At 35.0% G+C, this 14,929-nt stretch overlaps 1 protein-coding gene across 1 annotated transcript in view; it reads left to right on the top strand.

Annotated features, from left to right (window-relative positions):
* MFSD4B (major facilitator superfamily domain containing 4B) overlaps nucleotides 1-14,216 on the top strand; it is a 28,018-nt gene extending 13,802 nt beyond the window's left edge. Inside the window, exons 5-6 of the mRNA XM_051996727.1 lie at nucleotides 2,092-2,208; nucleotides 4,801-14,216. Coding sequence (XP_051852687.1) covers nucleotides 2,092-2,208; nucleotides 4,801-6,050 — 1,367 coding nt within the window. The 3' untranslated portion in view covers nucleotides 6,051-14,216. The remainder of the gene's footprint in view (nucleotides 1-2,091; nucleotides 2,209-4,800) is intronic.
* Nucleotides 14,217-14,929: the final 713 nt, after the last annotated feature.

A 14,929-nucleotide genomic window follows, 5' to 3' on the forward strand; every position in this document is an offset into this window, starting at 1 on the left:
AACATGCCCTATTGGGTCATGGTTGATATGGTGAGATTACTCTAGATATAAAGAAGGTCCTAGATGCCCATTCTGACTCTAGGACCATAGGGCTGGGTCAGCAGCAATAGATTGTATCTGGGGACTTGAGCATCTAGCTGTGATGAAGGCTGAATGGGTGTGTGTTGACTTCTCTTGCATGATATTGCATGTGACAATTAAGAAATTTTTCATAGTTTTTATATTAGACTTCTCTGATCTTTGAAATCTATGGTGAAGCTTTTTAATTTATAAATCTGCATTCAAATCATGAGGTACTATTTATTGAATTTAACAGAACAAAATAGACATTCCTTTTGTTGCGGGTAAGAGACCTTTCTTCTTAACAGATGAAAGTCAAAATCCTATTTAAATTTTTTAAAACTAAAATTAATTTAAAAGTAATAATTTTCCCACAGAGGTGAATTCTAGTGTCTAGACTAGATGAAGTCAATAAAAGTGATATCTTTAAGAAATCAGTATACTATCTTCCATTTTCCATTCTGCCATGGTGCTTTTATGCCCAAGTTTATTCTTGACTGACTCTGGATGAGCAGATCACTTCACCTATTTGGAACTTAGTTTCCTCATAATAAAAATAATGGAGGTTGAACTAGGTGACTTTTTTAGGTTGGATCCTATAATCCTAAACTATCTCCAGTGTTATTATAAAGTGTAATTCTTGTGACATTTACAGTAACTCTCATTAGGGGTAGTAGAATTCATTGCCCTTCCCTTTAGTACATTTGATTTTTCCAGGGGAAAAAAGGATATAAGACTGAATGAAAAAAAGGATTGAATGGATTAAAAACAAATCCTGAAATTTCCTTTCTTTATTCTACAATATTACTATAAAGCTCCATCACGTGCAGTAAGTATTATCTTTAGGTACAAAAATGAGTACAAGGTGGAGGCGGCACAGTGAGATGGCAATAATGAAAAAGATAGGCTGGGCTCCAAAAAAGCAAATGGAGTCTTGAACTTCATAAATGAGCGTAGCTCCAGGAATATAAAGAGATGATAATCCTACTGTATTCTGCCCTCAGCAGACCTGCTGTGCCACAATTGTGTTTATTTCTTGGCACCTTGTAGTAATTTTTTTTTTGTAGTTTTTGTAGTAATTTGATAGCTATATTTTAGTGTTCTTGATTTCCTTTATAGCATGTGTGATCTTTAGCAGATCAATTAGAACTTCTCTAGACCTCAATATTCTCATTGATAAAGTGGAAGCAGGATTGTAATAGATCAGAAATATCAAACAAATAGAAATGAGTCTCTGGGGGCTGCATATTGATTTAGGAAACTACTTAATAACATCCATGTTGTATTTTTATTTATTTTGTTCAACATTTCCCAGTTAGTTTGACACTTTTGGACCAGAAGGACTTTTTAATCTGAATTAGTCTTATCTCCTTGATGTTATGAGTCCTCTTTAAGAACAAAGATCAAACAATAGCAGTGATCAAAGGAAGGACCTGTAAGAAAGGTCTCTTCTAGCTCTAAATCCGTGAACCTGTGGGCTCACCAGATTTGTTCAGTATAAGTTTATAAGACGCTTTTGTCTTTTTGTTGATAATTCTGTGGTCCAAATTGTGGGGCAATTGATAATACTTATTTTCCCAATTCGTAAACAACTGGAGCTGGTGTCCTGTATGAGGGAAAACCTTTGAAATAGCTATCTGGGATTTCATTTGGAATTCCACCAGGTAATAATAAGAAAAAAGAATTTCATTCCTCATCTTGCTGAATTTAGTAGTGCCACTGACTTAATTATTTTTCCCAGTATGTTAGGAATTATTTTTAATATGTACTCATCAGTCATTCCAAAGGCTTCAACTCAAAGGCAAAGACTTTTACAAAAAGTTTGTTGAAAAATGAAATTTACTTATTTCTTTATTTCACTAAGGCAGATTTCCTGATTTCCCATGGCTGACTCTGTGTTGAAGAATAGGTAGTCTTCATCCTCGGCCAGTTTACTATGACCTAATTTTAATCATTTTAGAAGAGAATGTTTTTATGATAGTGATAACTCATGAATTTGTATTTTGTACCTAATTTTTACCTTTTTCTCAGGATTATCAATGCTGGGGACATCTATTGGTCTCTATCTTGTCCCCTTTTGCAAGAAAGCAATATTACTGGTTGTTATGATGGCAGTCTTTGGAATTTCTACTGGAATTTTAGACACAGGTAAGTGAATATTCTGCTATCATTCTTGGGTGGAGGCGAAGAGGAAGGGAAGAGAAAATAACTTCTTTTAGAAAACAGTAGAGCAGATTCTGTTTTTTAAATTGTCAACCAGTTAAACTCTTCCATCTGACACTTGGTCCTGGGATGGATATTGTTCTTATTTACTATATTTACTAAATTATAAATTTATTGTAGTAAATTTATAATTCTATAATAGCATATAATATAATTACATAAAATATTATATAATGTAATTAATGGTATAATATTTGTTATTTAAGTTCTTATTATTTAATAATAATTGTAAGGTTGGGTATGGGGACCTACTGTTGTGACTTGTGACTACCCTGCTTCATAAACAGTATGTGGTGATTAGGATTTCCTAGAGAGGAAGATTAGACTAACTTTAACTAACTATATTAATTCACATAACAGAATGGCAATTTTTACTTATACAGAGTGATTGTTTAAAACCTAATCCACATTTAGATCTAGAGTCTGAGTAAGTAGATTAAATTCAGTGGGTATTTCCTAGTACTAATTAATTTGCCTATTATGCTTAAGGTAGGCATTGGAATGAATGCAAAGATAATTAGAGTTAAATTAAAACCTGTTCCTTGCCCTGTCTTTCAGTTTTTCAGTTTTTTCTTTTTCTTCAAGATTCCTATGTTTTTCTGCTAAATCATTCTCTAATTATCTGACCTCTTTGATACCTATTAAACCCTTTGCCATTTAATTTTTTACGTTTGTAAAATATATATGTAATATACATACATGTATTTATTCAGATGTACATATACAGGCACAAACATTTAGGAAAGGGACATAGGATTTCATCAGCATAGAGATCCACCTGTAAGGAAACTCCTCCTAATGCAGATTGGCAGCTGTTGAATAATTTACTATCTTTCAGACTGGCCAAAACAGTAAATCTAATTTTTCCCACGTGATCAGTTTTGGAGTCAGAAAGACCTGAGTTGTTGTCCTGTGGGACCCTGGACAGGTCGTTTAACTTTTCACTGCCTTACATATATCGTTGGTGTCATATGTGTGCATGCATATACAAGTAAAACAGTCTCTCTTCCTTCCACCTTTCCCCTTCCTCTCCCCCCCCCCCCCAATACTGTAGCTTCTTGTGTTTTTCCCTCTCCCCTGCTTTGCTGTAGTGGCTGAGGATGTGGGAATAAAGACTTGGGGCTTTTAGTTCAATTTGGTGACATATTTGTTGGGTAGTTTGTCTGCACATCTGTAAAGAGTTAGAGACTATACTTGTTTGTGTCACCTGACCTTCGTGTAGTTGCAGGTGTTAGCAGGCCCTGGTAGGTTCTGAAATGAGCATAGCAGGCATCTCCAGGTACTTGTGTCCTGAAAATCTCATGCTGCACCTGGTGTGTGCATATTGCCTTAGACAGGTATCTAGTGCTATAACTTCGCAGAAATTTTACTAACTTTAATTATCTGATAATTGAAAACTGAATAGTAAGTTTTATTTTAAAGCACAGTTTGTCACTTCTGTGATATGATCCCATCAGGTGGATGTTTTTAGTACCAGGGTCTTTTCAGTCTTTGCTGTTCTTGGACTGAGCCTTTGAACAGTTGCACTGTTTGATGGGGTATTATTAGTACCACTTTAAAGGCTTTCCTTCTGCTTCCCTGTGTCTTACTCCTTGACCCATTCACATCCTTTTCTGATTATACATGTGCTTGATGATGTCTTTTATCCACTTCTTGTGAACCAGTTATTTATACATTTCAGAATACTTATATATACTTTCTGTCCCTTCGTTGTCTTTTGAGTCACTTGGACATTTTAATTCTTTAGAGAGTATGGCATTAACACAAGATTTTGCAAAGGTGAATGCTGAAAATTATCTCTGTATGTATCTGGAAAAATAAAATACCATTCAAAGAAAGAGAACATGACATTTTATGATTAGTTAGGTTCACTGAGTAAAATAGCGCTGTTCACTATGTCTGCAGAATTCATTTTTAAAACTTAAATGATACAAAAGTGCTTCATAACTATCAGATTTTCCTGAGTTTTGAAAGTAGATTAGCAGCATTTGACTTTGCTTTATTTTGTGGGAGGGGTAAGGCAGTTGGGGTCAAGTGACTTGCCCAGGGTCACCCAGCTAGGAAGTGTTAAGTGTTTGAGGTCAGATTTGAACTCGGTCCTCCAGACTGCAGGGCTGGTGCTTATCAAAATATCACTGCACCATCTGGCTGCTCCCTTAGCAGCTTTTGGTTAGCCTTTTGGGATGTCAGAGCAAGAGGTGAATCTTGACTTGTGATGTCATCAGCATTCTGAATCCCAAATGGGGAAACACCCTCTAGCAAGGCATATTAGTAACTCTTCTGCAACTTAATAGTCTCAGAGAGCCACTAGAACCACCTGACATGCATGTATTAGAGATGGGACTCGAACTCAGATCTTCCTGTCTCCCAGACTGGCTCCCTGCCCTTCCTCCTGGCTTAGCAAATTATAGTTTATACTTAAACCTCTTCTGAAGAGAATTACTACATTGACTTTGAAGAGACCAGCATCATGCCAAATTGTTAACACAGAAATGTATTTCTTTTCATTATTTGTAGGTGGCAATGTCCTCATCCTGAATTTATGGAGGGGTGAAGCAGCCCCCCATCTACAGGCCCTGCACTTTACTTTTGCCTTGGGGGCCTTTTTGGCCCCCTTGCTGGCCAAGTTGGCCTTGGGCAGCACTGTGTTCTCTGACCACCATGGGACAGCTGGCGTGGCAAACTACTCAGAGCTCCCACAGCCCCCTGCAGCCAACTTAGATGCCATCTTTGGAATACCTGCTAATAAGAGTTTGCTGTGGACTTACGCTGTTATAGGAACTTATATCTTGATAATGTTTTTCTTCTTTGTTGTTTTATTTTTCCAAAAAAATCCGATTCAAGAGAAAACAAAAGCAGCTACTGAGAGATTTCGAACTGCGAAATACCAGAATGTCCTTATTGGTCTCCTTTTTATATTCTTCTTTTTTTACGTAGGAGCAGAAGTCACCTATGGCTCTTACGTTTTCTCTTTTGCAACACTCCACGCTGGCATGAGTGAAAGCCAGGGGGCGGGCTTGAACTCTGCCTTCTGGGGATCGTTTGCGGCCTGCAGGGGAATGGCGATCATTTTTGCCTCATATCTGCAGCCTGGGACCATGATTGTACTGAGCAATGTGGGCAGCTTGCTTTCCTCTCTGGTTCTCGTGATTTTTGATAAGAACCACATTTGTCTTTGGGTGGCTACTGTGATGTACGGGGCTTCAATGGCCACCACATTTCCTAGTGGCTTTTCTTGGCTTGAACAGTACGTGACTATTAAAGGCAAATATGCTGCTATGTTTGTAATTGGTGCTGCCCTGGGAGAAATGGTCATTCCCGTGGTGGTTGGCTCTCTCCAAGGAAAGTACCCTCATCTTCCTGGGGTTCTGTATGTTTCACTGGGGTCAGCTATTGCAACAGGAGTTTTGTTTCCTATCATGTACAAGCTGGCCACAGTGTCTGTTGATAGTAAGATTCAGGAAAGCAGGAAGAGTGAAGACCAGAAAGCTCTCCTGGCTCCCTCAGGATGTAATGATGACGATGAGGATGATTACGGAGAAGAGGATGCTGAAGAAGAATGGAACAAAGTCGACTTTGAAATGATTGAAATGAACAATACAGTGAGAAATTCAGTAATAGAGACATCCAGAAAAATTTTGAGCGAATCTCGCACAGAACTCTCTAAACAGTTATTATCAAATGACGTACCATTTAGTTCTTCTCTGGTTGTTCCTGGTAACTCCACCGTGAAGCCCCTCAGCCTTGACAGGGAAAAAAATGACTAATAGTAAAAGACGAATTGGTTGTTGATTTGTTGTAACAACCATTGACTCTAAGGAGGCAGATCAGAGTAGATCATTAACATTGTCAAATACATGTTAGGGCTTGACACTTCCAGCTCTGATTACAACAAATGAAAAATTCTGGTGTTTCATGTCAGTCTAGAGTCTTTGACAATGAAAGAAGGTCAAGTATGGTCAGGTGTAAGTGACTTTAGCATAAAGTAATCTCCTCCATGCAGAATATACTAATTAGGCATATTTAAGAAATTTCTTACTAGCATGAATCATTTAAAAGTGATTAAAGAGTAGCATAATTACCAAAATTCAGGAAACTATTGGTAGAATTGGTAAATAGCCAACTCTAGTTGGTATGAATTGATAAAACTTTGTGAAAGAATCGACTTTTTGCCTCAGAAAACTTCTAAATAGACACTTCTATTTAATTTGGTTCAAATGCTGGTGATAGGTTCTGGTTTCTGACTCAAAATACATTTCCAACAATATTATGTTGTAATGGAAAGGATCCTGCATTGAGAGTCAGGAGACTTTGGCTCCAATTATAACTTGTAGCAAATTAGCTCCATGATCTTGCCTAAATCACTTAATTTCTCTCATTCTTAGTTTTTTTACTTATAAAAATGAGAATGTCTGATTTTGATCGCTAAGGTCTAAAATTCTTTGTATGGTAATGAGATATTCTCCAAAAGAGTATTATACACTAATTTTAGTTATGCAAATTGTCAGTAAGGACCTTAAGGAGTAGTGGAAAGAAGAGAGAGATGACAAAATCATTTTAAGACTGTACTTTTAATAACGAATTTGGTGGCTTGAAAGTTTCACAGATTTTAATGTTTAATACTTTTGAGTTGTCTAATGAGGACATCCTATAACTAACTCAGCTGTCAAGAAGTTTATACTGTTGACAATTACATTTAAAAGAAAAAAAAGCTACTGAAAAATCAGTAATTTATTTTTCTATGCTAATTATTTTTCTTTGAATTTGAAGGGAGAATTTGCATATCTAAATTTTTGCATTTAAAAAGTAGCTTAGTATAAGAAAGGACCCTTCCAAAGGCTCATTAGTTAGTTCTGCTACAATTTTGTTTCTATGCTTTGCAAGTCTAGAAGCTCAGTTATATTTCTGTGTACCTAGGTTTTGGTTGATAATCACATTCATAAGAGGCTGAGCTATCAATCTAGAATGCCAATTCAATTAGAATAAGGGATTTGCCTTTGAAGCCTTATATTCCTGATGCCTTTCCAAGGCTAGCCTCTTCCTGTTGTTGCATACCCAGAAAACCAGATGAAATTTTAGAATGCTACTCAGTGACTCTGGGGTCCATGAAGAAGAAATAGAGCATTTTTCAAAGGCTGTTTTCATATATATAAAATAGAAAACTTGATAAGTTTTCCTTCACAGTGGATAGTCTGGAGAATCCTACATTATTGACTTCATTTAAAGTGTGCCTTTTCATGAACATTATGGTTTTTCCCTAACTGACCACACTTTCGAATTCTCTATTTCTGCCTTAGTACAACATGCCTTTCTTTCATCTAATTCCTGTGCTTCTGAGTGGTGTACCTGTGCTGACTTCACAGTGAACTACTGGTGTCTAGCGCTCCAATATGTATCCCTTTTATCATCTTACCTTGTTTCTAAAGCAGACCAGCCTTTGATCCTCTGAAAGTTTTTACTTGTTGGCTACGTCAGGCTACATTAAAACCTTAATCTTAGGCAAAGAGTGATGAAAAGTATAAAAGGGAAGAAAGACTGTCCTATGCTTTTTATAATTATCCTTGTCCCCGAGCTAAACCTCCAAGTTTACAGATACCTCATTTGCTCCTCGGTCCACAAACTGGCGTATGGGGTATCAGGGTAAAGCAGTAATTATATCAGCAGCTGAGTGGAAAGGGTTAGACTGAGCTGGAAAATGGCATTTATCATACCTTTTTCGTATCTCCTCTCAGAGGATGAATGGCATGGTTGTCTGTGGCCCAGGAAGAGATGGGGAAAAACAAGATAACAGGAAAATATAGAAAATACATAGAATCTCCTGAAAAGATACTTACCATCATAGGCTACATTTTGGGTAGCCATGGTAGTTTTATATATATCCAGATCTAGATTGTATTTTTCATATTGTTAAAAGAAGAATTGAAACTATATAGCTAGAACTAGATTGTATTTTTCATATTATCAAGAGAAGAACTGAAATTTAGATTACTAGGAATTCATGGTGATATTAAGATCACTTCTCTGGGAAATGGATAGTGATACCCAACATCTGTATAATCAAAAGCTTAAGCAATTTAGGTATTCAGGGTGCTTAAGAGAGTTGAAGATTGTATTGAATGAAAAAAAAAATAAACTGTGATGTAATAAATACTTATTAAGCACTTAAGAGCTGTACTTCTGTCACCCTCCATTTCCCCAAAAGAAGTCAGTTCAAGAGTTACTGTGAAGGATTTCTCTATCCTGAAAATAAACCTCTCCTCCCTCCCCATTTAGTTTTTTTCTTTTAGTTAAGTGATCCTAAAGCATTAATAAAAAGATAATTTTATTACCAATTTTGGTAAATACAAAGTTACCAGTTGATGTAATTTAAAAACCTGTTGCCTTAAAAAGTACATTTACAGTTAACCTATTATTTAAGAACTGTTAAACATATGTCTTAAACATCTAATCAAATTTTAGTTTTGAAATTTCAAACTTTTTCATGGACTTCTGAATAGTGTGAAGTTGGCAGAAATTGTATTTTTCTGAAGTTTATTCTGTTTAAAGTAATTAGAGATTCTTATTTAGAATGTGCTGGTACTATAGTTGATTGTCTGGATTGAAAGATTTGTGGATCCTATATTAAAAAAACAAAAGACAATCGTCCACCTAAACCAAAAGCATACCACTTGTAATTGGAAAAAAGTTGTAATTGCACATTCCTAAGATAAAAGTGCTAGAAGTTCAGATCTTTATATTTCATTTTTGCCAGAGGCATTATCTTTGCCAGAGGCATTATGCTAAATACATGAATTAAGAAATTTCATTTAACCAGAACAAGCCCATATGCTAGCCATGATCTCTAAACAGGGTTATTTGTAACATAGCTCTTTAAAAAGTGCATAATGGAGCTTATCGTATCCCTTTCTGAGATGCTGCACCCGCAGGGTTTCTTTGATCTCAGTTTACTCTTTTAGTATAATTGCCTATGTAATTTAATTGAATTAGAAATTTCCCTGTTAATCTCCACCCTGTCTCATCCCCTCTCCCCCAAAACCATTTATCCTGTAATGCTGTATATGTTTGGGAAAATTTGCAAGTTCCTTAAGATAAATTAGCTTTGGAAAATTACTGGTCCTTTGCTGCTTATTAGCATTAAAGTAAATACCTTCAATTTCACTTAGTTGTTTTTTCCCCCCAGAAAGTTACACAGAGTACTAACTTACATTATTTCTCTCATTTATCAACAAGGAACAAATATACCCATTTTCCAAATAGAAAGGCAAAATCAGAGAAAAAGGACAATTCTAGCCAGTTCGTTTGGAAGATAGGAGAGATATGATGAAAGGGAATGATATCTACTTTGTCTCTTTTCCTTTGAAATTCAGAGTCCTAGGAAATCACCAACCTTGTGGGATACTCTGTTATTTTCAGAGTATTTTCAAAAATTTTCCTAAACTTTTCCCTAAATGAGTGTCAGGTGTTGAGACCCTTCTGAACCCCATTCAGATGAATATTTTGAAATTAATGGTTACAGGCTAGAGAGACTATAACCTCTTAAGTATTCCCTACCCCTTCTCCACGAGTGTGAGGATGTTTACACTCATCTGAATGGAATTTAGATTCAGTATAGAAAACTTTACATTTTTTGTAAGTGCTATAATTTTGTGGGGTTTGTTAACTGGGACTCATTTCTTATTACAAATAGTGCTGGGGTTTTTGTGGATTATTATTGAATCAGATTTAAATGGTAAACTTGTTAGGATTTTTTAATCAAATATACCTGTGTTATCATTATTTGCTTGAGTGTTTTACCTCTCATTACCAAAGTGAGCATCTGTGTACTTTTAAAATTTGAAACATTTATAAGTGAGCTCATTTGAATTTTTTTCCCATTTTGCATTTCCTGACACTGATCAAATTTATCTGTTAACATAAAAATTGTATAAGAGGTCATGAACTTTAATAGTGTTTTCTAAAATGAAGCAAATGACTAGAATTTGGAGAAGTAATTTTAGAATAATTTTACATTTGATCTTTCTCCCCCTGGTTTTCCATTTTCACATTTCTTTTGAGAAAACATTAGCCTGTTCTTAAAAATTACAGAAACTTTTTTTCCCCCTAGGCAATTGGGGTTAAGTGACTTGCTCAAAGTCACACAGCTAGTAAGTGTTTAAGTGTCTGAGTAGAGATTTGAACTCAGTTCTTCCTGACTCTAGGAATTGTGCTCTTTCCACTGCACCACCTAGCTGCCCCCAGAAATCGTATTTTTCAAAAATTAAAATTGATTTCTTTCAGTTGTGAAGCATTTTTTCCAAACCCCAAGCACCACACTTGGGGAAAAAACCAAACCAAATCTTTGTTAATAAGCATAGTCAAAACAAATTCCCAAATGTGTGTTTTGGTCTATATACTAGTGGATCCTCTTTGTTGGGAGAGTGGTTCCATCACTGAGCCTCTGAAATGGTAGTTGGTTATAATCAGTCAGGGTTTTTAAGTCTTTCAAAATTGTTTTTACAGTGTTGATATTATTGTATAAATTAGCAGCCTTGTTACTAATGAAAGCAAAGTACATTGGATTTAAGGAAAAGAAATTTAACAATAATTTCGCCTGAATGATACACAATATACATGTACATATTTATGTATATGTGTGTACATATATATGTATAACCCATAAATAGATATAGTGTGTCATATGTATTATGTGATTTCTGGAGGGCCTTGTACAAGCCCTTTAATTACTTCCTACCTCACTCAGCCTCTATGTGTAGTGAATGTTGAGCTCTTCCAATGAAAGTGCATCTCTAGCAGCCTTGTTATAGTTTCTTTTCTCCAGGTAGTGGAATTCACTTAATTTTTAATATAGACATCTGATCATTCAAACAATCTAATTCAGAATCCTTTTTTTGGACATTAGCATTTTGAATAATTGAGTTTTCATTGCATTCTTCATTACCTAATTGAGAAAAAATTGTACTAAATTACAAAAAACTGGACTAAGTATTTTTTAAAATTTTAATTTAATTTAATTTTATTTTTTTTTTTTGCTGAGGCAATTGGGCTTAAGTGACTTGCCCAAAGTCACACAGCCAGGAAGTATTGTGTCTGAAGTCAGATTTGAACTCGGGTCTTCCTGCCTTCAGTCCCATGTACTAAAGAGGTAGTGCTCTATCCATTACATCAATTAGCTTCCACTACATCAATTAGCTGCCTGGTATCTTTTTTTTTTTTTTTTTACTTTAATTTATAAAGAAACTGCTTGTTTACTGAGAAACATGCAACCTGCCCTAATGTTCTCAACCAGATTGCAATTTAAATATATTGAAGTTAATGGAATTCAGCTTTTCATTTAGTAACCTTTAGAAATAGACTATCATCTTTAGAAGGTTGTAATTTTGTAGTATGTTTGATAATCAGTACTATTTTGCTAAATGTCTTAAGTTTTTGAAAGTTTCTTTCAGATTTCTTTTCCCCCTGAGATCAATTTAAATTTGTCTCCCCATATATCTTCCCATATAGGTTTTGGCCATACTGTTTTTAAAGTCTGCAGTGTGATACCCCTTTCCTGCCAGTGGCTTACAATGGATATGTTATTTTACTGTTGTTCCTTTAAGTTTATTATTCTTTTAAAAGAAATTTGGGCTCATGATCTCTAAAAGGAGTTCTTCTCCCCTTTAATGCCATTTGGTTGTGACTGAATGGGGGGAACATGCATAAGCATTGAGGTTTGCTGGGTGAAGTAAGTGATCCTAAAGTCAGACTCTTTAATATCTAAACAAATAGTAGAGCTTATGTAGTTCTGGCTTTTGAACATTTTGCTTTTATTTTTTGTAATCAAGCTTTTTTCTTCCTATAGAAATTTGATTTCAAGGGAAGGGTACAAGAAAGGGGAAGGGATTCAAAGGGAGGAGGGAGAGATACTAAAGAGGGAGAATTGCATGATGTAAGTGGGACCAATAAGTTTAATACTAGAGAAGAAGGGAAGGAGGGCAAGAAAAAGAAAAGTATAATCTGGGGATATTGGGATGGCAGAAAATACAGAATTAGTAATTTTAACCATAAATGTGAATGGGATGAACTCTCCCATAAAGAGGAGGCAGATAGCAGACTGGATCAAAAGTCAGAACCCTACAATATGTTGTTTACAGAAAACACATTTAAAACAGGGAGATACATACAGAGTAAAGGTAAAAGGCTGGAATAGAATCTATTATGCTTCAGGTGAAATCAAAAAAGCAGGGTTAGCCATCCTTATCTCAGATCAAGCAAAAGCAAAGGTTGATCTAATTAAAAGAGATAAGGAAGGAAACTATATCTTACTAAAGGGTACTATAGACAATGAAGCAATATCAGTATTAAACATATATGCACCAAGTGGTATATAAAGGAGAAGTTAAGAGAGTTGCGAGAAGAAATAGACAGCAAAACTATAATAGTGGGAGATCTCAATCTTGCACTCTCAGATTTAGAGAAATCAAATCACAAAACAAATAAGAAAGAAATTAAAGCGGTAAATAGAATATTAGAAAAATTAAGTATGATAGATCTCTGGAGAAAACTGAATGGTGATAGAAATTTGATTTCAACAGATTACTATATTGAGACAAAATTATTCCTAAACAATTTTCAACTGATTTCTGCTCATTAATATTTCATGTAAATTTTCAATGTATAAGTTGGAGTACAACTTAGAACAAAGAACAATAATGTTTGTTTTCTTATTTGTAGAATTCAGCAGTTTGGAATAGATTCTCTCTGAAGACTCTTTTAGTTCTAAATTTATGTACTGATAAGCACTTTTTTAAAGAGACTTGGTTATCCTGTGACTATATTCCCAAAGGAGATGTATTGATTCACTTGAATTAATGTGATATGAGTTTATTCTGTCCCTTCTTATACATGATGTAAAATATCTGATCTTACTATAGTTGGTGGTTCTGCCATCTTGTGTTTTGGAATTTTAATTATGATGTTCCACAGAATAGTGGATAAGTTATTGCTAAGCAGAATTAAGGAAAGCAGCATCAGAAGTCTGGGGTGTTCTATGGATTTTATTTATTGCATATTTTTACCAATTTCATTGAAGTCCTTCTGGGATATACCACCTTGATTTCATTGGATATCATAGGTAATGAATGCCCTTTGCTAGGATTTGATTTCCTCTGAGAAAAGATGTTCTCTCCAGACAGGATGTCATATCCTGTGGCATTTGCCCATCAATGATACAGAAGAAATCCTAATTTGTAATAGATGTGTTGAGAACTAAAGTTGTTATAGCACTAAAAGATTTTAAGTCCTAGTCAATAATCCTTTTCCCCTCCCCCTAAACAAAATATATGACAATATTCCAATAATAATAAAAGATCCTGCACAGTTTTTGGGGAGTTTACTATAATAGGATTTAACCTATTCTACAAAAGCTAGTCAGGAAAATGAGTGACTTTGTGCCATGTGTTTGTGTGAAGATGTTTTTCCCTCTTTGTACAGTCTTGATGTGACATTACAATGCCACTTTGTACAATGCTTTTTGATGTTAATATAGTGAAATCCACATTCTTTACAATAGTAGATGCTTTGAAAGCTGGCTTTTGCATACAATATTGTTAATAGGTCTAAGATGCATCTGTGGGTGAATGACACGGATTGCAGGAATATTCTCTGCACACATATTCCTATTTTATTAAACTGGGTTCTTGCTGACTCTAGGGCTGGTGCTCTTTCCACAGCATCACCTAGCTGCCCCTGGAAACCTCATTTTTCAAAAAAAAAAAAAAAAGAACTATAAAAACCTATTAAGATTTTATTGCATTCACTTTTTAAAATTCTTTTCAGTAGATAGAGGAGGGAATGAGTGTGATTGATTGGATTTATTACATTTGCCTTTGATTAATGTGTTTTGACTTTGTATAATTGTGAATATTTATTGTAATAAAATATTGGCTCAGGTGAAACCTTGGATTGCTATTTATTTTTTTCATTGTTTAGATGGTTGGAATTTCAGGTTTAATGGCAGTCTACCAAAAACACTGCCAGAAATGTTGGCATCAGATATCTAAGATAAGATTAATATTTAAGATGCATAACGATTGACAGAAATATTATGTCTAAGAGCCATTCTCCAGTAGCTAAATGGCCAAAGAGTAAGAATAAACAGTTTTCAAAAAAGGGAATGTACTTCACCAACAACCATGTCAAAAATATTCTAAATAACTAGTAATAAAAGAAATGCAAATTAAAACAATTCTGAGGTTATTAAACCCATTAGGTTATCAAAACAAAACAACAACCCCAAAACACAAAAACAGATATACTTGAAAGAAACTGACTTATTGTTTGTATGTTCCCTTTTGTGGTACAGATGACAGCCCATCCATGCCCACCCATCAGTGATCTTCTGTAAGTTTTCAGAACATCCTGATAGTCTCCTTTACTTTTTCTTGTCATCCCAAGGTCTATTCACCTGTCATCCCTTTCTCCATGGCCTTCTTGCCTTTTTTCTATTTTGTATTTCTCGGATATTTTACTCCTGTTCTTCAGAATTCATCATCAGTTATATGTTGCTTGTTTGTATCCATCTTGTCCTATGTTAGATACTCATTGTCATTTCCTTGGAGATGTGTGTTCCAAATCTTTTAGGCATATAGTGATAAAAATTGGCAATAGT

This window comes from Antechinus flavipes, chromosome 4, assembly GCF_016432865.1.
Source record: "Antechinus flavipes isolate AdamAnt ecotype Samford, QLD, Australia chromosome 4, AdamAnt_v2, whole genome shotgun sequence".
Classification (NCBI taxonomy): Eukaryota; Metazoa; Chordata; class Mammalia; order Dasyuromorphia; family Dasyuridae; genus Antechinus; species Antechinus flavipes.